General features: G+C 49.5%; 1 protein-coding gene across 4 annotated transcripts in view; it reads left to right on the top strand.

Moving 5' to 3' along the window:
* PSD2 (pleckstrin and Sec7 domain containing 2) overlaps nt 1-22,855 on the top strand; it is a 67,443-nt gene extending 44,588 nt beyond the window's left edge. For 2 of the 4 annotated variants that reach the window (XM_074604117.1, XM_074604115.1), the window contains 8 exons: nt 6,255-6,345; nt 7,483-7,526; nt 11,049-11,239; nt 12,405-12,475; nt 18,829-18,986; nt 20,067-20,211; nt 21,267-21,410; nt 22,510-22,855. In XM_074604117.1, the coding sequence (XP_074460218.1) occupies nt 6,255-6,345; nt 7,483-7,526; nt 11,049-11,239; nt 12,405-12,475; nt 18,829-18,986; nt 20,067-20,211; nt 21,267-21,410; nt 22,510-22,716 (1,051 nt within the window). In that variant the 3' untranslated portion in view covers nt 22,717-22,855. The remainder of the gene's footprint in view (nt 1-6,254; nt 6,346-7,482; nt 7,527-11,048; nt 11,240-12,404; nt 12,476-18,828; nt 18,987-20,066; nt 20,212-21,266; nt 21,411-22,509) is intronic. The other 2 variants (XR_012589489.1, XM_074604116.1) reach the window with 2 other exon arrangements.

Here is a 22,855-nt window from a genome sequence, read left to right as displayed (position 1 = left end):
TAGCTCTTTTTTTGCATACTGGTTTATAATCACCTTAGGGAGGAGCCTTTTTCCATGAGGGTGGGAAGAGGACACTACACTAGTGCTCCTCACCTATGATGGCAAAGATTCGAAGGCCACCAGCTTCACCGGTGCCATCCTGACAGTCCACCTGACAGTCCAGCTGGGAGACCCTCCCCGTCATTACAGCACAGATACTGCCTTCATGACAAGGTTTGAACGCAGCAGTCAGTGAAGGGAATTACTGGTCTCAGAAAGGCATCCTTTCCAGATGTGCATTGTGGCCTGCGCCGAGCTGGTTACAGCTGCTGCAGCCTCATCCTTTGGGGAAGTCTCTGCGTGAGTGCGATAGCAGTGGGGACAGCTTCTGGGAGGGTCTCATGCAGCAGTCATCCTTCAGCCGAAATGGTTGGAGCCAAGGACATATTTTCATCAAAGCATTTCCTGCAGCAGCAAACGCAGCACTGTGGCAGAAGGCAAACTATGCAACTTCGCTCCAAAATAATCTTATTTTTGTCTGTTCTTTTTAATTAAAAACAATTCAAAATATGTCTCTGGGAAGATAGAAAATATTGAAAAGACCAAAAAACCCATAAGCCTCCAAAACCTTACCATTTCTGTTTTTCATTGACAAGCTGGCTAAGAGGCCTGGTAAGAAGAAATGATCTCATGCTATATATGCAAAGAAAAAAAATAGCTTTCTTTTGACCAGGTGTAGAAATGCCTGAGCTTTTCTTTGAAAAAATCTTCTCTTTATTTTTCTGCGTGTGTAACGTTAATTTCTTCTTCTGCTTCTCCTCCTTTTTTTTTCTTCCTTCTGCTCCTGGAACCTCTCTTTCTGCTCTTTAACCCTTTACCAGGTGGTAAGTGCAGTCATTCTAGTGTTTTGCTTTAAAGCACTGGCATTTGACTTGTTTTTTTTCTGTGTTAAAAAAAAAAAAAAAGGATTTTTGTTTGTGTGGATTCCTAAGTGGTTGTGCAGTGTCCTTCACTACTTAGCAACCCATTAGCAGCTGATATGCATCACATGAAATTCTCCCTGTGTAAAGAAACCTCCATGAACTGCAGTGTACTTGGGATTGTGTGACTTGATCTCCCACCCCTTTTTGTTAAAGATGCTGTCATGATATTGCATATCACTTTTAATTTTATTTCCTTTTTTATTATTGTGTGTGCGTTTCAGTGTTTTACTGTGCATTGCCATGGAATGGGAAATTCCTTCGGTTAGGAAAGGGTGGTTGATGTGTCTCTCTAAAAGGGCAGTTCCCTACAGTAGTGTCTCTAGAATGGGCTAGTTCATCATTCCAGCAGTGACATATACTGAGTTCAGGCTTAAAAGTAATGAGAGTGGTTTTAAAACATGAGATTTGCACCTGGCCACACTGGAGTTTTGCCTTAGTACTGTTGATTTTCTACCACAGGTGCACACAGACCCTGTTTCCAACTGTCCAGAAAACTTACTGTCTTTAAAATGAGATGCTCCATTTTCATAGAATCACCTGGAGTTGGTGTTTAAAAGCCAGCAGTCACCAACAAGCATTACGAGCCTTGTAGTATAATCCAGGTTGTTGCAACTCTCTACCTTGCTCTGCTGGTGCTGTTTGAGCTCCAGGAGATCCTGTGAAAAAGTAAGTACTCCTCTGTTCCATCTCTGCCCATTGGAGAGAAAGCTCTGGGATGTCTCCTTTTCAACCATCAGTGTTATCCCTCCTTGTTCAGGACAGCTGACCATGGAAAGACAGTGATAAATCAACACCTATGCATCACCAGCACTCATGGTTGCATTTTGGTACTTTATCAGAGCCCAGCTTCTGGAGTCACATTGTAATGTGACAATCTTTAGCGTCTGTTCAATAAGTGGGCCAGCAGCTCTCATGGCCACTGAACAAAGCTTGAAATGGGATCCCTGGCAGCTCACAACTTCTCATGTCCATCACTGTTGATCCTACAAACCCTGTGATATTCTCCTTAAGCCAAGCTTGCGGTCTGGTGTTAGCAATAGCAGTGCGTTAGTAGCACTGGGAGAGCTGAAGAGCTCTGATATACGAGCAGCCACTGGTGTCACCTGCAGAGTGACAACAGTCTGACCACAGCAGCTTTGTGTGGTCCAGGGGTCATTGGTACCCAAAGTTTGTGGGTTTGTTACCTGGAGTGGGGTGATTTTGTTTCTGCAGCCTAGAATAGATCCACTACCAGATCCCTTGGTCCAGTCAGACCAATGACTCTCACTTCATGCTGAAGCATAAATGTCATTGTTTGGCTTTTTTTCCTCAAAAGAGCCTGAGTAAAAACAGGGCCTGCTAGGGGTGTCGTGCTCCTGCTGGGGAGCTTGAAGGAGATGTATCCCACTCACTACTTTGCAGCTGAGATGCTTGATGCCTGGAGCCTCCAGCTCAGAAGCTCAAGTGGTTTAACACCTCACAAAGGGAGTGCTGGGGAGGGCACCCCAGACAGCCACCCTTCAAGGCCTCTTGCCCCCAGGAACCTGCTTCATCTCCTGGGGCTTTCACGTGGCACCTGCTTTTCCCACTGAGCACCCAGTTCCATACTCACCTGCCCAGCCTCCTAATGCTGGGACTTGGCAACAGCCAAGGTATGCCAGACTACAGTCCAGAGTCTTCTGGAGGTAGATAGAGCATCCTAGACACCTCAGGAGATGGTCTGCAATCATCTTAGGTGAGTCAGCTCAGCAGCAGATGTCTGAGGCCCAGAGGAGGCAAGAACCCAACTGGTAACAGGGGAGTTACACTAGGTTGAACCAACAGGACATCAGGATCAGCCCTGTCTACCCAGCATCAGATCAGTCTCATCCTTCCTAATTTATTCTTATGCACTCTAACCACCATCGTGCAGCTTGTCTCTGCATCTGTCCATTCTCATACACTGTCGGCACCCATCCACCTCTGTCCACCCATTCCCATACTGTCTCTACCCATTCGTCTAACCATCCATGCCTTCTCATCTATTTAATCCACTGCTTGCTCCCTTGCTCTCCATCCAAGCACACCACGGTGCTAGCTGATTGTCTGACACTGAAGTCTCATGCTTTGCTGCATGGCTTGGAGCAAGCAAAGACGAGACTAAGTTCTTTTCTGCCAGGGGGACATTTTGGGAGTAGTGGCTAGGTGGGGCTGTGAAGCAGCCTTGCTGGCTCGTTCTATTGCTGGTAAGATATTGCGACTGATACACTGCGAAAAAAGCAAAATGCCCCCATCTGTGTGGCTGGCCAGACATGAAGATGCATCTCCCTACCCAGACGTCCCAGTTCAGCAAGGGACATCGAGCGTCTGAACACTGAGCTTTGAGGTGTGCAGATACATTCCCCTGAAGATTATGTCCACACGTGATGATCTTGCTGAATCAGCAAGATGGCCTGCTGTGTAAGAAGGTGCCCCACGGCGCCCTCGTAGTGGCCCTTTCCAGAGTCGTTCCTGGGATTCCCCGTACTTCCTAAATTCTGTTGCGCTGTGAAAGCTTGGGCAGTCCCTGGTGCTGGTGCCGTTGATAATGAGGCACTTGTGATCACAGAACTGTGTCTTTGCAAGTGTTGATCAAGTGAAGCTGCAAAGTCGGTGTCCTGGAGTGGTGTTTTGTTTTCTCTATTCAGCTGGCGTTGATTTGGAGGCGCTTGCAGGGCTTTGTATTTGGGTGGTGGGCTCCAGCCCACTTCTCAAAGCAGCAAGTGTTAAGATATTGTTGACTTGAGGTTGTATTGCATCTGAGCCACCTGTGCTCAATCCTACTGACAGCCAGCCCGAATCCTGCCCCTGACTCTGCAGTGCTTTGACAACCTTGTCCAACAAGCCAATTCACAGTATCAGCACCCTTGCTGGAGCTTTCTCATCACCTCTTCTGGTTGTCAGAGAAAGGGTATGTTTTCATCCTTTCCAATTGCTCAGCAATTAGCTGCTTTTCCACAGTGTGGCTGCTGTCTCTGTTTGAGCTCAGAGATCTTCTTGTGCAAGAGAAAGAGACAGGTCACAGAACAAGATGGTCTTTAAGGTCCCTTCCATCCCAAACCATTCTGTGATCCTATGAATAAAAAAAGAAGCCATCCCCTGGGAATTAATATATGTCCTGGACGCAATACGCGAGAAACCCAAAGAAGGGCCTGTGAGGCGGGTAACTCGTGCCACTTTATCTCACTGTATCCACTCACTTCCTAAAATGTGTTGGCCTCTGCGTTCATTGCTGGATCACTGCAACGAGATCCCTGCAGGCGGAAAGACCTGTGCTGTGCACTCTGCCTTCCTGCCTCGAGGCCGGGTGGGGGGGACGCGTTGAAGGAGTCACCTTCTCTCTGTGCAAAGTAATTTGGTGCCTCGAGGTCTCAGGCAACATACCTACCTCACCTCCAAACTCCCTCCCTCATGGAGGTGCATCACTGCAGTTTTTACGCGCTCTCTCACCCTCCTTCCTTTCTTCATCCACACGCCACTGTGCTGCTGGCTTTTTTTTTTTTTTGCTTTTTTGCTTCCACCCCCCCCCGCCCCGCCTCCCTGTAGTTCCCTGGCCAGCGAGTCCACAAATCTCTCTTCCCTGTGCTGAAAAATCCTAGCATGCCTGCAGGTTTCCCCGCAGCTCTTCTGCAGCTAGTGTACCCACTGAACACCAGCTGGCAGTGGCCTCTAGCTATGGGGTCCACTTATGGGCATCAGCCATGGGGCTCCCCTGTGAGAAAGCAAATATGGCTGAGCCACCGTGTCCCCAGGCACTGCAGATTTGTAACGGTGCTTTATCCCTCTTTTTCTTGATCTCTGAAGGGTGCCAGCTCATCTGGAACTGGCACCAACAGGAGGCATAATTAAGTGTATCAGACAGAGCTGCTCAAAGGCAGCGCTGGCTCCCTGTGTCACCAAAGAGTGTGTCTGCACACACAGATGGCAGGTGGGGGGGGCACTGTGGGCTAATCCCAAGGCCTCGCTCTTTGCTGATGCTTTCACTTGGGGAGAAGCCTCCGGGTCATCTGTTGTGCATGTTTCTGGGCAGGGGTTTCTTGTGTCAGGCTCTTTCAAGAGGTTATTTTCTTGCACAGAGGACACATCTTGCCCTGTGGGGCACGTCCTATATCATCTGCTGCAGCTCCATCGCCTCCCGGTGACCGAGTGAGGCCCTTGTTCTTCCTCACTGAGTCCCTAAGCAGGATCCTGAGTCTGTTGTTCTTGGCCATTCTCCCAGGTCCTCCTGGATGGCCACCCTGTCGATACTTTGAGGCAAAGCCCACCCAGTGCCAGGATGCTTTTGGGATCCCTAGGACCGCTGGTGGCAGCTCATGGTGTCCTCTCACTAACTCCATTGCCCGCTCCATGTAATGTCACCACAGGGTCTGTCCTTGGGGACTTCACTCCAGGGTTGAAGGCTGCAATATGTCGTGGCACTGGGAGACACCTGCCTTTCCTTTGTGATGTCAGACTCCTTTTTCTGAACCCTACAAGTCCCAATGACTCTTCCATGCTGCTGTTCCAGTCCTTTGGAGAGGTAGGATAGCAGGGGAGCCTTGGAAAAAGGCTGCCTGCCTCCAGCCCCTCGACGTTTGCAGGCTGAGAAAGTGACTCACCTGGCTACGGCGAGGAGTAAAGGGTTTGGGAAGACAGATGCCCCAGACAGACATCAGGGATGCCAGATGACCTGGCAGCATCAGGACCAAATAGTCTTGGCATTAGTTGGTGATGAGTGTGTTCCAGGTTGCAAGATTCTCCCAGTGTACGTGTATTGCCCTCACATGCCACAGTACTCGGGTTCATGCAGTACCAGCAGCTGGATCATCTCTCTTCTGATCAAAAATAACAGTTTCCATGAAGGATGAGTCATTGCCCGATGATGGCTATCTTCAGATGCTGACACTGCGTGCTCACACAATTTCACACACGGCAGGCTTGGAGACCCATCCAAGCATTGCAATTTCAAGGCAAGTCTGAGTGCTTGTCTTAAGTTTTGAGACACAGACCCTGTACTGGCACCAATCTCGAGACCAGAGGTGAGATCATTTAGAAAGTTTGGAGCAAGTGCTGGAGAGGTTATTTTCAGGTGTTTTATCTCCACCATTAAAAAAAAGAGGTCATTTGAAACATTTGGGTGCTGGCATGGTCAAATAAAGCAAATAGCTCAATAGAAAATCAGAGCAGCAGACCTTTCAGCTTTGAGTTCTTGATGCAAACCCAGGCTTCACCACTACATATTAAATCATTCTTAAAAAGACACTGATTAAAGTCAAAACTCTCCAGAAGTTTAATGAGCTGCTTCTTTGCCTTACAGAATATTGGCAAAAAGATGTCATGTCAGCAGTTCATAGCAAACCTGGATGGGCTGAATGATGGGAAGGACTTTGCAAAGGATTTGCTGAAGGTAACGTGATATAAATAGATAGGGGGATACTGTCATTATTATTGTAGTGGCACCTCGTCCTGCTGGGACACTCTCAGCCCTTGGATCAGCATTTTCCAGTGCACAATTTTTTCATTAGAAGGAATGTAACCCACATGGATAGCTTCTGCTAAATTGCAGTGAGACACCAGAGGTCTGTTCCCAGGTGGTGTTTTGTCCAGATTTGTGGCATATCTGCCCTCAGAGCATACCAAGGGTCCCACTCCCCCATGGTAGCTCTGCGATGCACCAGGCAAGGCAACCCTTGCATAGAACAAGGTACCCCCCACCTCCAAATACGACCATCACTTCCATGTAATTAGATGTAGTGCTCCAACACAACTAGTTCAGTGCCATACGATATTGGTTAAACACCCCAAAGTGAGTATTTTCTTCTTCCACGTGGTTTAACACCACCACTGTTGTCTGCGCCTGCTGCAGGTCCAGCAACCTGACCTGGATTTTGCTCTATGGAAGGAGGCTGAAATGACCGGTGCCACGTCAGGGGTGTCACATCATGCTTTAGACAACACCCCCGCCTCCCAGCAGACCTCACCCTACCCCACCCCTCTGTATGGTCAGGTCTACCTCCACATTCTGCTTTCCTAGCCCATTCCTGCTTCTTTCCCAGTGCCCCAGGGAAGCCACTAGAATTTTGCACAGGAGAAACTGGAAAAACTGATCCAAAATGTCATTTGTCCCTCCCCTGCCTCTCAGGGCAGTGTTCAAGACTCCACTGTCCCTTTCCCCTAGTTGAGACCCTGGTGGTGTCTTGCATATCCCAGAGTCTTCTACCATCTTTGTGTAGGCCAGGATTCACTCAGGACTAGGCGCAGCACCCAGAATTAGTCAAAAATGCCATAGACAGGCTCCTGAGGAAGGCTGGCTGCGAGACCCCTCTGCTGCTGACGTGTCCAGTCCAATACCTAGCGTGGCACATAGACAAGAAAGGGTCTAGCAGGACAGCAGTTCTCCTGCTCGCTGGTGACTACTTCTCCAGAACGACTCAGCAAGGAAGGTATCTCTCCAAGAGCACAGACAAGGTGTGGAGAAGAAGGTCTCCACAATCCAGACATGTCTTCCATGAGAGACACGGCTAATACCATGTTCTTGTTTCAGACACTATATAACTCCATCAAGAATGAGAAGCTGGAGTGGGCCATGTAAGTATATGTTAAGCATTTGAGAGATAGTGTGTCTTTCAAAGTAGCTGACAGGTCTTGAGTCATGTTTTTAGCCCCAGAAGCTCCCAGAACATTTCCTGCCAAGCCCTTAAAAGGACTGAAGTCCCTCCTGCAGGCAACCTGAGTTTATTTATAGCTTAGTCACAAAAGCAGACAGGGAGGTTGGTCCACAAGCATGATCTAAAGGAAAGGAATGCCCTCTTTGTTTATTATTACACCTATAAAATGCTGGTCCCTCTCCAGGTGCTTCAGAAGCCTTTGCACAAGTAGCTCAAGATCTGGGTTATTTTGGTCACTGAGAATTTCCACGTCTTCCACATAGTTTCTTCTGGAAATAGAGAATCACTCAGGCGGGAAGAGGCTTTGTGAGATCTCCAGTCCAGCTTCCTCCTCAGATTATGGCCAACATTGAATTCAGATCAGGATGCTCAGGGCTTTTTTCCATTTGGTCCTGAAAACCTCCAAGGAGAGAGATCCCACAGCCCCTCTGTATTCATGAACCAATGCTTAATTATTCTGAGAGTCACCTTTTTTTTCTTATCCATTTGAAACCGCTGTTGTTTTGATTTATGCCTACTGACTCTTTTCCTCCTGCCATGCACCATAGTGAAGAGCCTGGCTTTGTCCCCTTGATAACCTCCTCACATGTATTGGAAGGTTGCCATAAGGTGCCCCAAGGCCATCTCTTCTCTAGACTGAGCTAGTCCAGTTCCCTTAGTCACTTCTTACATTACAATTGCTCCAGCCCCCAGGCATCTTGGTGACCTCTGCTGAGCTCTCTCCACCTTGTTGATGCCCTTTCCTGTACTGGGGGCCCAATACTCTTTGCTGCACCAAGATATGTTGTAAAGAGTGCAGAGTAGAGGAGGATGATCATTTCTCTTAGCCTCCTCACTGTGCCGCTGTTACGCAGCCCAGAATGCTCTCAGCCTCTGTTTCTGCCAGGACACAGTGGCTGGCTCCTGTTCATCTTGCTGTTCACCAGAAGCCCCAGGGCCTTTTCTGCAGAGCTGCTCCCCAGCCGGTCAGCCCCAAATGACCCTTCTGCAGGATCACTCCACGCCAGTGCAATACTTGGGTGCTGCATTTAGTGAGGCTCCTATCTTGAGTGATGGCCTCTCATTTCTGTGTCATCCGCAAACTTGATGAGATGCAGTCTATCTCCTCCTCCAGATCATCATTTTTTACCCTGAAACAAGTCTGGGAACAGCTAGCATGGTGGCCTCCATTACAGGTTCACTCAGTCCTTCGTCCCCTGCTCTGCTACCCACCCCTTGCCCAGAACACAGGTCAGGACCCTCAGTGAGGGATGTGCTGTGCTCCCCAGACCCAACACCTCCCCACCACTGCCATGGGGAGGCCCATGAGAGACCTGGAGCCTTAAGCTGACACAGTGGATATTTCCCTTCCCTTCCCCTCTTTAACCTCAGACCTCTCTTGTCTCCAGAGGGTTGTGGGACTAGGTGGGACCACCTGGGCCATTAGCTCCATCACCTGCTCTTCTCCTCATATTGTCCTGGCCAGAAAAGTGTCTGGAGACCACTTCATCCTAGCTCCCTCCCCAGCTACCTGGCTCAAGCTTTGCAGAGTGGAAGCCTCCATTGCCAGCCGTGCTCTGATGACAGCGGTGCTTGCTGTGGGACAGTGTCTCCACAGCCAGCCAGTGGCCCTGGAAGGGCAGTGGTTTCTTAGTGGGTCATGTAGCATCGATTTCACTTTAAAAATAATCTTGCATGGCATCTGTGTGAGAGGAAGGCAGCGATGCCAGCTCTGCAGCAGAGACCCAGTCGCCGGTGAACGTAGTCACGAGAGGGAGCTCTGTAGCTCCTCAGAAGGTGCCGGTGGGACCGTTTATGTAAGGGGAGTTCATCAGAAGTGCATCTATCTGCTGGCTGGATGCGGGCAGCGGTTACACAACGCCTGCCAGCACACGCTCCCTGGCTCAGGCACATCCGAGGGATGTCAGACCCGGGGATCCCACTGCAGCGATGCAGTTCTAGTCAGCAGCAGCTAGCCACCCTCCTGCCCTCAACCACCCACCCTGCTTGTATCCTTGCACCCCCTCATTCTCCCCACGCTGTCCTGGGACCTGCCTTGCTGCAGCGTCTCCTGCTTGATTGCAGATGGACAGGCTGCAACACGACAGACCTCTCAGCTCCTCCGCCGCGGGACAGATGCTCCCTGACGTGGGGTACCTGATTTTGTTTCAGAGACATGGTACTGAGTCATAACCTTGCACAGCAAGACCCTCCTCTCCCTGCTTGCCTCTGCTTTCTGTCATCCGTCCCAGGGAATGAAATGCCCTTGCTCACAAAGCCCAACCAGACAGGCCGGTACAACCATCATCCCAGCAGCAAGCAGGAGCTCAGAAAGGTCCCTCTGGGGCAGCTCAGAGAACTGAGCCTCACTAACTCCTCACCCAGGCATAGTGTCTGGGCTCTGCTACAGCCCCAGGACTCCTATGGCTGCTGAGGACTGAGAATTTATCCTTCTCTTCCAAGAGGTGCCTGATGCTTTGGCCATCTACTTGCTGCAGGTGGGGAAGTGTGGCATTTTACTGCTCACATCCCACCTAATGGATTCAGCCCTGTGTCATTCCTGAGTTGAGGTTTGGTCCCAATCTAATCTGCAACCTAAGGTGACCACTCTTACCATTTGGGCTTTGACATGTATCACACTGGGCAGAAATTCCCTGTTTGCTCTCCCTCCTTAATGTCCCAGGGACACTGGGAAATACCACGTCCCATACAAGTTCTGATTTCTATGTGACAGAGTAGGTTTTACTCCAAACAGGAAGAGGCAGGCTTGGTGGAGTCAGTGAATGCTTCCCTAAGCTGCTCAGCCCTTGCTGTCCAGGGTCCAGGACCAGGAGATCTGTGAGGAGACACAGTTTTTATGGCAATGACTAGCATTTCTTGCACTCTGCTGGCCCACCCTGAGGACACAAATGGGGAGCTGATGTATAACCTATTTCAGGGTTTGTTGTTTTTTGATCAAGTGGCCCATCTCCCCGATGTCTGCAGAGCTTTTGTTCCTCAGAGATGCAAAGGACATTCCTCAAGCTCCTTCAGTATCTAGGAGGCCCCAGGGGCTGCCTCTCAGAGGCTGAGAAACCCCAGTGATACCTGGTCTTCAGCAAAAGACCTCCTTAAGATCTGGTTTTAGGGCACAGAATTGGAGACTCTCCCTGTGAAATGCCCTCAGCAATGGTGTGTCTGCAGTTTCCTGGTGTTCAGACAAGCACCCATTCCCTTACCTGTTTTGAGTAACCTGACAGTGGGATCACTGGGACAGTTACTTACCACCCGTGCTCCTTCCAGATATGTCCAGATCACCACCATTGGCACACTCTGCGTGTTACAGTCCCCGCATCCCCTTTCATTTTCTTTCATTGATTAGTCTTGTAATAAGTAACTCTCTTTGAAACCAAAGCAGATAGGGTACACTGTGACCCAGCCCACGTGTCCTCCACTCAATCTCTTCTCTGACTTTGTTTCCAAGCGATGAGGACGAGTTGAGGAAATCACTCTCGGAGCTGGTAGATGACAAATTTGGAGCCAGTGCGAAGAAAGTGACAAGGATTGTTGACAGCAGCAACCCCTTCCTGGACATCCCCCAGGCGCTGAACGCAGTAACCTACAAGCATGGTGTCCTCACACGTAAAACCCATGCAGACATGGATGGGAAGAGAAGTACGTGTTAACGGGACAGGAGGAGATGTTACCCAGGCAGTACCAGAGCCTTGCCCTAGCATTCTCCCTTGCTTTCCTGCTGAAGGCATTTCCTCACCACACCTCAGGGAATACAAGAGAGATCCCCAAATCCATGAATGCCAGGGCACAGGGAAAGGAATGTGTTTTGAGACATTTGTAGACATGAATGTTTTCAGGAGGCCTCAGTCTTCCCTTCTCACTGCCAAGGAACATAGCAGTGCCTGTCCCACACAGATGGACCTGGTCTTCCATCCTGTTCATGGGCATAATCCTGAATCCCACACACTGAGCAATGGGGTGAGGCTGGTTCCACAGCAGTTGTCCATCCCAGCCCTGACCCTGGGGACAGTCTGGTCTTCGAAGCTTTGTTCCTGTCCACGTGCTGTCCAGTTGCTATATGATGGCTGGGCAGCAGGATGCCTCATAGCTCTGCTGTCAGCATATGAAAGGTACAGGAAAATATATTTGGGAACTGTTAATGAGCAGAGATTAATGAAACCTTGGATAACCCCTTTTGCTAATTGACATGACTGTCCCAGCCACTGCAGCCAATTAAAAATCTTGAGTAGATGTTACCACCAAAGGTCTCCCTTGCTTCCAGCACTTTCATAATAGCCCATGCCTGCAGGATCAGCAGTCTTGTGGTGAAGGAGAAGTCTCCCCTCACCTCCCGCCCCTCTCCAGCAAGCTCTCTGTCCCCAAGTCCATCAAGACGGCTGGTGGTAATGCTCCCTCCTCAGTGGAACAGAAGCTGCCTTATCCAGGGCATGTCTGCCTAACTCATCTGAAGCAGAAGAGCTCAGGGAATGTCTGCTCCTCAAGAATTTAGTCTAAGTAACATGAACCTGGGTTTGGAGGAGCAGAGACTTCCTGCACATGTCCACTGGTACACCTGTACCAGCTCATCTCTGGTTTTGACCTGCTTGTGTTCCTGCTGGGAGGCTGCATCTCCCAACCCATGTCTCTCAAACACGTGTCCCTGCAGACAAGCCACTCATAAGCAATAGCATGGAGTTGTATGAGGTCTTGGCATCAGTGCATGCCTGTGGTGGGTCAGGAGAAGGGTTGGTTTCACCAGCAATGTGAAAGTCAAGCAGCACTGGCAGAAGCAGACATGTATAATTAAATGTTCTTCCTTTTTTAGCTCCCAGAGGAAGAAGAGGTTGGAAGAAATTTTATGCTGTTCTTAAAGGGACCGTCCTTTATTTACAAAAGGTAATCACGGTGGACTATCCCATTTTCTCTTTCATGCTGTCTCCAAAGCAGTCATGCTGTCTTATGCAGGAGGCCCACAAATGCAAGTAGAGGTGAATCCGTGTCCTGATGGACACCTACATAGCTCCTCCAGACACCAGTATACAGAACTGGAGGATGCCGCCATCTTTGGTTGTGGTGTTCAAGCTAAGGGACTATCCACAGCCTCAGAAGAAGGCCATACGGGCAGCAGGATGAAAGAGGGAACATTGAGGCAAGATTTCTGCAGAAGTGTCCCAGCAAGTAGGAGCTGTTGGGGAGGATGAATGAACAGATGATATGGAATAGGTGAAACAGGATGTTAGTGAGACATGCAATAGGATCCTGAAAAGGCTTAGCATCAGACCAATATTAACCTGCCTATTGTTTTATTTGCTGGCATAGACCTGATTATGAGCAGCTTCACTCAGTCTGGTATGGACCATGCTTAAAGTTTCTCTTCTCCTTCAGGACCTTGCTGAGCTGGGTCCTTCCATGGGTTGCCAAGTGACGCTTCCTCTTCATCTCTGTTCTGTAGCCACCTCTAGTCAACCCAGGTCCTCATGGGAGGCAAAGTCACCATGGAAGAGCTTCCCTGCCTGCTATAGGATTCAGGTCTCTGCCTTTCAAGACACTTGGATGCTGGGAGGATTTCCATGGATAGTCTTTTCCGTGTGAAAATTCAAGGATTCTGGATAGGGGTTCACTTGAATAGGAGTGTGAGCCAGCCAGGGATGCCAGATGTCTGTTCATCATGCAACAGCGTAACCCACTGAACTAGGTCTGAACTACCTCAGTAGCACACGCCGTGCAGTAACCCATTGAACTCACTTGCTGGAACAGCACTCCCTGTAGGTAGATGTTCCTATGTATTGCAGTATCATCTCCACAGCAATGAGAGTAAACAAACATTGGATTATATAAGAAAGGCAGAAAGATCCTCAGGGCAGCACGGAATTATGACTCAGAGCTCTTAGCACACCCCAGTGATTTTCGTGTTTTCCCAGATCCTATGGCACATGTCACAAAGCCAACAGAAATCTGGCAGCAGCCGATCCTAATTTACAGTATGGGTTGCTCTGAGGCAAGTAGTGTTTTTATAGCCTTGCCAGTCTCTCCTGCAGCTGAGGGAAGCTGCAGCATACAGGAGAGCCCGGATCTTCTCCAGCCCTCTAAGTCTGGCGTTCTTCAAGTCAGTGGCGCTCTTTTTACCTCCCAGTCTCTTGTCTCGTTACAAGTCTCCACAGGGAGTCCACAGAAGAGGTCCTCATGCTGACCATGGGTGATGCATGAGGTTTTAACTCGTACAGAGCTACCACCACCGTTTAATTTTATGACAGTTTTTCTATGCAGAAAAAAAAATAATAATGCAATTTCATCAAAATCACAGGAACCATTTGGATCTAAATGAATTTTTCACCAAGGACTTCTAGGCCATGTCTCTTGGGAAGAGTCTGTTGAGGGGGTATATGTTTGGAATGAAATACGCTTTCAGGACAGAATTTTGTTCCCATGCTGGACCAAAATCATGAATACTGAAGATTTTCTTGACGCTTGGACAGCACTAGGAGCCATGAAGCCAACACTGGGTGTCATTGCCCCTGATGGGGCAGAGGGGTCGAGTTTTCTTTGCTGTACAAGGCTAGCAGCAGTTACCACCCAGACTGTTATATTAACATAGTTCGTTACGTTAGTACTAGGCATTTAGAACCTAAAAAGAGGGTGAGGATGAGACTGATGTGGGAATTAGAAGACCAATGTTCTTATCTAGAGGATCCTCAGGAGCAAATAGTTAAGAGACTGAGGGCTTTCTTTATGGACAAGGACTGAAAAAGCAAAGCGCCTAAGATTTGGCTATGTTATGAAAGTGTCTGATAAATAACAACCATGACTGATAGGTAATTAGCAGGAGGGACCGGAATTGCCAAGGGTGCCCCAAGGAATTGGCATTTGCAATAACAGAAATTAACCTGAGGAAAGTTTGGGCAAAGGATTTGGGCAAAGAGGGGGTTTATATGTACATATATATATATACACCATATACAGTCTGCTGCCAGACTGTATGTGGTACTCTTCAGAGAATTCCTTGGGCTGGGCTTGGCTGTAGACAGTGTCTATCAGGCTTGCAGAGGCAGGACTGAGGGATGAGACCACGAAGACAAAGCCCTTGCCCTGCCACTTCCAAACGTTACCAGCACCACAACAGAGAGTGGATAAACATCCACCTGCCCTGTTAGTTCTTAGTGCAATTTGTTGCCAATGGGGTGGTTTGCAGAACAAGAGAGTTGCACAATCCAGGAAGGAAACGACGACGTGCCAGCCTCCTGGGTTCTCAATGGAAGATGCCTGCAGATAAACATAAGGTAGAACCTGGCTTGAGCACAAATCTCTGGGAAATGATTTTCTGATGTGAAGAGGAGAAAGTACCTGCTTCCAGACCCACCTGACGCCATGGAGCATAGGTTCAGCCTGTTCCAGTTTTTCATTCAGACCAAACAGCGGATTTAGGCTTTAGTAGGAAACTAATCTATGTGGTTTTGGGAAGCAAGTTGAGTAGGAAGAAGGGTGAGAGAGAGAGGGAAGGAGGTGAGGGAGGAGAGCTGGGGGAGACAGATGTATAGAAAGGAGGAATGGCCAGATACAGAGAGAGGTGAAGATAGGCAGAAGAGTGGGTGGGTGGACAGGTAGAAGTCGGTTAGAAGAAATTCAGGCAGCAGCCATAAACCTGCTGATGTAGAGATGTCACATGTCATTGACTTGCCAGTGTTAAGCCCCCAACCATGGAGGAGTTCCCAGCGCAGCCCCGAGCCACGGATGCCGTCCCATGCAGGCAGGACCTTGCCATGGTAGTGCTACTTGGAGCAACAAGTTCAGGACCAGACTGCAAAGGGCGCGGTGGTTAGTTTTCCTCATTCAATGATTTGTCGAGGCTGGTAGATGTGAGCTGAAGAAAAGGAAAAAGAGGAAAACCCACTCACAAGCCAGAGCATGAGAAATCTCTGTAGCTCCGTGTCTGTATTCACATCACTGCTTAGGGCTGGTGCTGAGCCCAGAGCTGAGGGCAGCAGGACCAATACACTGGGGTCTCTCACCCCATCCAGGTGCCCTAGAAAGGCAGGAACAAGAGATACATGCCTTTTCTTGACAAAACAAGCTTTGAGCTGGGGAGGTCATATCGCGGATCTCCCACCACCTGCTCGCAGGGCAGGGAAGCAGGGGAGAGCTGGCATCAGAAGAGTGAAACAAAACCACCATGCAGCACTGCCATGGCAGAAACTAAGCCCAGGCAAGGGGGTGGTCGTACATGTTTAAGCAGAGCCTTTGTGCAGGCAGGAGAGGCACCTGTCTGTCTACATCACCAACGTTAAAAGCTGAAAGTGAGCGAAATTAGTTTAGAGGGATTCTGAAACAAAGCGTCCATACCTGGGCTTAATTCCTGCCGAAGACATCCCCAAAACAGACCCTGAAAACTGCTGACCCGCACCATCCTACACCTGGAGGAGCGAGCGAAAAATAAACACGGCACCATTCAAGGGCTGGGGGCGAAGGGTTACTGGGGTGGTGTGGCACTGCATGCCTTGCCCATTTCCCAGCAACAAGTGCCTGTGTGAACAGTGCAGGACGCATAAGACAAAAATTCAACAGCCCAGTGATACCAAATAAACCCCTTTGCCAGGGAATGTATGGCAGGATAACACCATGAAAAAGGAGAGAGTAAGGTTAGCGGTACTATAGCGTGGACAGAACATTGCCTGCAGTTGCTCCAAATATGATACCGCTTATGTTTGGGTATAAATCAGTTTCTTTGAGGTTTAAACCAGAATCCCTTCACTGAAAGAATCTGTGTTACTCTTATGTTTTTGGACACGACTCTTCCTCAGCAGCAGTTTATGCACACACTTAAACGTACATCAAAGCTCAGAAAGGGAGTGAGGCAAAATGCAGAGAAACTGCTGGAAGCCTTGGAGCAGGGCTGACATGCTCTGCTGAAGGGCAATGGGATTACTCTGCAGGGGAAGGCTACGTGGTGTGTCCTACACTACGGGGTAAGTGTTGGGCACTGTGATGGACAGCATCAGCAGCCGTACATATATATCATCATGACTACTGCATGATGAGATGAGCCTCCTGGCAGAGCCGGCCCATGCAGAAGTGAACCTCCAGCACCACGCACTCCTGCAAACTCCAGCCTGTTTCCACCGGCAGGGAGGCAGAAGGTAGAGAGAACCTGCTTGATTCAACGTTATGCTGATTTACTGGGCCCGGTGTTAGAAAAAGAAGGTTTGGCTTTTCCTTACACCTACATTGATGCCTGTGAGCCTGAAATCAGTAGAGGCAATACATGATGATACCATTTGAGGCTGAAGATCTACATTAGTCAAACCGGTTCTCAGGCACTTCAGTTTCTTCTTGTCATATGCCGCTAAGCCTAGCTAATCGCACTGTGTTTTCAGAAAGCTTATCTTGAAATAGGAGATCACGGGCATCACACTCAGATTTATTCAGATCCAAAGAGCTTCACCTTGGAAAAACATCCAGAACTGAAAGTCTGTCTACGATATATGAGGCCTGAGCAGCAATGTCTTCCTCAAGCAAATATTTCTTTCCAAGTGGGGTAACGTAATAGGTCCTCGTAAGGCAAAGCATATGTTTTTCCTCGTTAGAAGGCTAATGGCCCATTCCTCTGGCTGCCAAAATCCCCACTGTGGAAAGGTCATCTATACTGCCCCATGGCGCAGCCCATCTGAATGTCACCCTGAACGCAGGGTGCCTGCAGCACCCACCCCTTCCTCTGCTGGAAAGCCAGGGCTTGTCTTTGGGGTTCACCCTTAAAAAGGCCGTTGCTTGAGCCAGGAGCCCCTGCTAGACATTTCTGAGTTCTGGGCATCTCTTTGCACAAGGCCAAGTGTCACGTGCTTGTGAACACTCCCCTGGATGGGATGATTTGCTTCTAAAAAGGAGGGAAGGAAAGGTTTCAGAAGCTTATTTCCCATCAGGAGCAAGGGACTGGGTGAGCCACATGTATGGGATGGGGAGTGTGGTCCCTAGTGTTCTGAAGAGCAACACAGGGGAGACCTTTCTGACCCTACACCAGAGACCAGCCTTTCTGGCCAGGGTTATCAACCAGGAGACTGTAGCATGGCTTTTCCCTGAATGGCTGGATTTGTATCACAGGAAAAAAAACCAAAAATGTCTTTTTGCAAATCTGCAGAACAGACCAAGCTCTAGCTTAAAACCTAAGGAGGCACTGAAATAAGCAGGGCAAGGCAGGCCCTTCCAGGGTTAACCTGACATGGCCTCTAACGTGGTCAGGGGTGGTGGGGCGGTGCTTTGTTTTAGCCAGAGCCTGCTTTTCTTACACGCGTCTTATCCATGCATGCATGCATGCACCCACCTGTCCACCCTTCCGTCCCACCACACCCGGCTGGAGCAGCGGTTGAGCTGGCAAGGGCACAGAGCGGGAGAGAAGGTATCGCTTTAAGTGTCGGGGAGCTCAGTCACTGGGAAAGCAAAGGGTAAACACAGGACTGACCGAACCCCTTTATTTCCTAAAAAGAGTGCTGTGCCAAGATCATCCTTTCAGAATCCCATGTTCAGTATTTTCTATCCGTTTATAAGATATATACATACATAGTTGTTGCTACATTCCCCCAATTTCCCCTGCGAAATTGTCCTTCAGCGGAGCGAGGAAAGCAGGAATACAGGGAACGCTGTTGCGATTTGCAAGTGCCAGTCTGATGAATTACACGAGAGACCGTGCCAAAGGGGCACACACCCTAAAGAGAGACCGAGCACGGTTCAAGTGAGCTGTGGTCAGTTCTGGCAACTGCCCAGCGAGCCCCACACCTGCCCGGAGGTGCACTGACTGCAGCGATGCTGCTGCTCCAGGGCTGCCCGAGATGGTGCAAAACCTGAGCCCAGAATCTCCGCCACGCAAAGCTGCAGCACCAGGGCAGGCGCTCGCTGATACCTGCCGACAACCGGGAGCTGCATCCTGGCTTGAGCTTTGCACTATGGGTGAAGCTCTGCAGGAACCTGGCCCTGTCTTGTGCCTTCCCCCAAAGCCTCAGGCATGTGCCGTGTTGGAGATAACTATTGATAATTACGTTTAAAACTTTCATCTCCTTCTTCACATCTTCCCAGTGAACTTAATGATGGAAGAAGTTGCCAGATGTTAATTATTATCATTATCAGCTCCTAGCATTTATTGTACAAAGCAGTGCTTTTCCTGGTCTTGGCACTCTGTGATTATAGCACAGAGAGAAAGGCAGGTTCATTAAAGTAGCCCGCAAATGTTAGTGTTGTCATTATCCAATTAACGTTCCTCTTCACAGGATGAATATAAACCTGACAAAGACCTCTCTGAAGTGGATTTGAAAAACGCCATCCGTGTGCACCACGCCTTAGCCACAAAAGCCTCTGACTACAGCAAGAAGTCCAATGTGCTCAAGCTGAAGACAGCTGACTGGAGAGTCTTCCTCTTCCAGGCCCCGTAAGTACCGGCTCTTCCTGCAGAGCCTGGACGGGCAGCCTGACCGCCAGCCACCGCCAGACTCCCTCCAACCTGGCCAGATCAACATGCACATTAGGGGACAGGCGCTGGGGGAAGGAAGGTGCTGAGCAGGAGAGCTGAGGCGAGGTCTGTCAGGCTGTGCAAAGGACTTGGTCATGAGGGTGACCGTTTCTACCTGTTCACTCTTGGTGTGTCAGTCCTGGAGGTCCTTTCTCACCTGTCACCAAGGTGAGCTGAGCAGGATGGGCTGGGATGTAAAGGGCTGAGTAAAGGTCTCCCTTTACTAACTTCTATTGTCAGTCTGTGGAAGGGAGAAATTCTCCGTGGTGCATTGAAATCAGGAGCTGATGGTTCCCCTCACCAGCTTTTGGTGGGGAAACTTTCTAAAGGTCATCAAAGAAATCTCCCCAGGCAGTCTTATCTTCTTTCTCTCTTAGTCTATTGCAGAGGAAAGTTGCTCTGCTAATGAGTGTCAAGCGTGATTGAGTCATCTTCTGTCTGATGTTTTTCTTGTCTCCTGCTGAGATAGGTGACATTGTAAATTGGGCTGGGGTACTAATGTCAAGCTAAAGTTTGACATCTGAATTTGTGCCTTGAAAACCCAGGGGCTGGCGTTTAAAGGCTGAGGGGAGCAGTGCCTGAACAGATCTGATGATGGACCCTGGGCAGTGTCCCACGAATGACATGAATCCCACCTCTTCCATGGGACCTCTGTTTTGTGGCTCCCGCTCTCCAAAGGGCAGGATATCCCTAGACCTTGCCACCATGCTACCTCTCCCCAGCTCCTCAGGGAATGCAATCAGAGCTGATGAGGAAGGCAGGACTTCCAGGGTTTCAAGAGGCAGAAAACAGCCCAGAAATCATTAGGGCGCTGTAGAGGAGCCAATTAGCCGGTGTTTTCCTCTGTTCACAACCCAGGGTGGCACAGAAATGCTTTCAAAGCAAGGCCACTGATGGCCCTCCTGAGACCGGCTGGCCCCAGGGCTGTTCTGAGCTGGCTAGTCCTGGGTCGGGAGCATTTATAGACACCCCTCTCTCTTCTTCCCTCCTCCTTAACAGAAGTAAGGAAGAAATGCTCTCCTGGATCCTGCGAATCAACCTTGTTGCTGCCATTTTCTCCGCCCCAGCCTTCCCAGCTGCAATCTGCTCCATGAAGAAGTTCTGCCGCCCTCTCCTGCCTTCGTCCATGACCAAGCTGTGCCAGGTAACATGCGAGAGAAGGAGCAATGGGTGGGTGCCCAGCACTCAGCCAGCCCTTCAGCACACAGCTCAGCCTGAGCCCACCTGCAGCTTCCTTGGCTTCTGCCCGATAGACACGTTCAGGGCAGTGGGGTGGGCGACTTGGACAGGCTATGGCAAATCCTGGTGTCTGGCCAACGCTTCTTTTGCAATGGCTATAAAACAACCCTATGCACACGCTCCTGCCTGTACGGCTGTGGATTCTGGCTTGTCTATTGCTCTCTGCCCATCACGTCCCAGCACCTTTCGGTTGCTGGAGTTGAAACAGCTGGTGCTACTGAGCACAACAGCTGGCATCAGCCCTGCTTGATTTTATAACAGGGCACTCAGAGGTGGCATCCTGTTGTTTCTCAAGCCGAAAAACCACAGGCAAAGGGGGAGCCTGAGCTCACTCTGCGGGGAAGGTTTTCTGGAAGCAAGGAGGCACCAGACCACGGCTACCTAAGGCTCAATTAACCAAGAGCAATAGGCGGCTGCCATCCACAGAGCAGCTTTTGTTTGCTCTGTCCGGGGAAAGCCCAACATGCCTTAGGACCTCCAAAAAGTAGGGATAAGCTGCCACTGGCACCCAGCAAAGGGGAGGACAGCCTGAAATGTCAGGGTGGAGATACAGCTCCTATCTGCTGAACCAGCTGTGGCCAGGTGTCACCTTTCTCAGGGGCCAGATGGGGAGGGTACTTTTATCTCAACAAAGAGCAGGACGGGCCACTCTTGGGACACGGCTGGTTCTGCCCAGCTGTTAAAGGATGCAGAGCATTTCACGTTTATGATGCTAAAGAAGTCCAGGTGCCAAAGAAATCCACTCTTGGCACTTGCAATACGTGAGTTTTGATCTTACTCAAATACCTGTGTTTCAGCTGCTCCTTATCAGATGAATTTGCAAAGGCACCGCACACCTTTGGCTCCAGCACCGGCGCTAAGCTTACGTCCTTGCAGAGACAGATCCCACATTAACAAGCAGGCGGTGCACCTGGGTGTTGCACTCCTACGTTTTAATATCTGACATGCTTCTCTCGGCAGGAGGAACAGCTGAGGTCTCATGAAAATAAAATGAAGCAGATTGCAGACGAATTAGCAGAGCATAAATTACATCCTGTGGAGAAGAGCCTCAAGTCAAAAGAGGCTGAGGAATACAGACTCAAAGAACATTACCTAATATTTGAGGTAAAGGAACTTTCATCTTTTCCGTGATAAATGATACCGTGGCTGATTGAGGAGAACTAAGAACTCCGGAGTGGATGCTGTGAGCCTGGGAGAGCGTGAAAGGAGAGAGAAGGACGAGGGTTCACAAGCTGGATGGGTGTCTCGGGGCAGCAGCAAGCCTGGCTGTTTTGCACTGATGCTAAAAAAAGAAATAACAGGCATTTCCTCCCCTCTGCAATTTCTAACTAGAGGAGGGAAAAACTGATGAGAGAAATAAAATCTTCCTTTACTGTGCTGAAAATTGACATTTCCTCAGGTCCCAAGTAAGAAAGTGGTTCAGTTCTTGGTGTGCACCAGTCTGTTTCAGCAACATTAATAAAAAGCTGAGGGGAGAATTAATCTTGGTTTGCTGCAACTGTTTCTGTAAAGAAAGCCGAAGCCAGCGTTACAGCTGGTTACGGACTCTTGGAGGATGCATGCAGCTAAGTTTAAACTCTCTGCAAAGTCTAAGAAGCATTTAATTGTGGGAGAAATGGGATATTTTGTTCCAGTGGGAGCTGAGCAGGTGTGATTCCTGCCACATAGGTGTCAGTGGGACGGGACCACTGGAGGCCTCTAGTCCTGCTCCCAGCAGGAGTTTGGGTTATTCCCAGTATTGTCCCAGGCTGAGCCTGTCATTTTGTGGCCGAGTCTCAGAAATCTCCAAGGGTGGAAATGTCCTGCCTCCCACATACCGGGGCTGCACCAGCCTTTTGTGTGACGCTCGGCCTGACTCTCCCGAGCAGATCTCTCGGTCCGGTTTTGATCCACCTTATACCATCAGAGTGGCAGTCAAGACCCGTAAGAGCAACTGGAGAGTCTTGCACAACCCTCCCCTTTCCCCTCAACCCTTTCCGCAATAGGTTGATCCCTCTTTGCAGGCTTTGCATAGACCAGGCATTGTGCTGTGGTTAAACAGTACTTGTTGGGTATGATGAGTGGGATCCTGACTATATAGGTTCGGTTTTCCTGCAGTAGCAGATGGCATTGCCTCTGCTTTCCATGCATGCCCGGCCCATTCCTGTTCTCTGTTCAGGCTCCTGTTCATTCTCCAGGCTCTCTGTTCCCTCTTTCCCTGCAGAAGAGCCGCTATGAGACATATATCAACCTGCTGTGCATGAAGATAAAAGCTGGGACAGATGACCTGGAGAGAATTGAAACCAGTTTCTTCAAGGTGGAAGCTGACGACATCGCTTTGCGGAAGACGCATTCAAGCCCATCCTTGAGCCAGGGGCACATGTCCATCAGCTGTAAGGCAGAAAAGGACATTTTAGAGCAGAACACTTAACAAGGAATGCATGCACAGGGGGGATGAACCGGCGATGCTTTGCGCTCCTGGACTAGATTGATGAGCACAATTTTACCTAGGAAATTACAGAAGCAAAACCGTAGACATGTATCACACGGTGTTTGCTCTAGTGGAAGAA

The sequence above is a fragment of the Larus michahellis genome, chromosome 11 (assembly GCF_964199755.1).
Source record: "Larus michahellis chromosome 11, bLarMic1.1, whole genome shotgun sequence".
In the NCBI taxonomy this organism is placed as follows: Eukaryota; Metazoa; Chordata; class Aves; order Charadriiformes; family Laridae; genus Larus; species Larus michahellis.
This window is presented reverse-complemented; position numbering and strand designations above follow the sequence as displayed.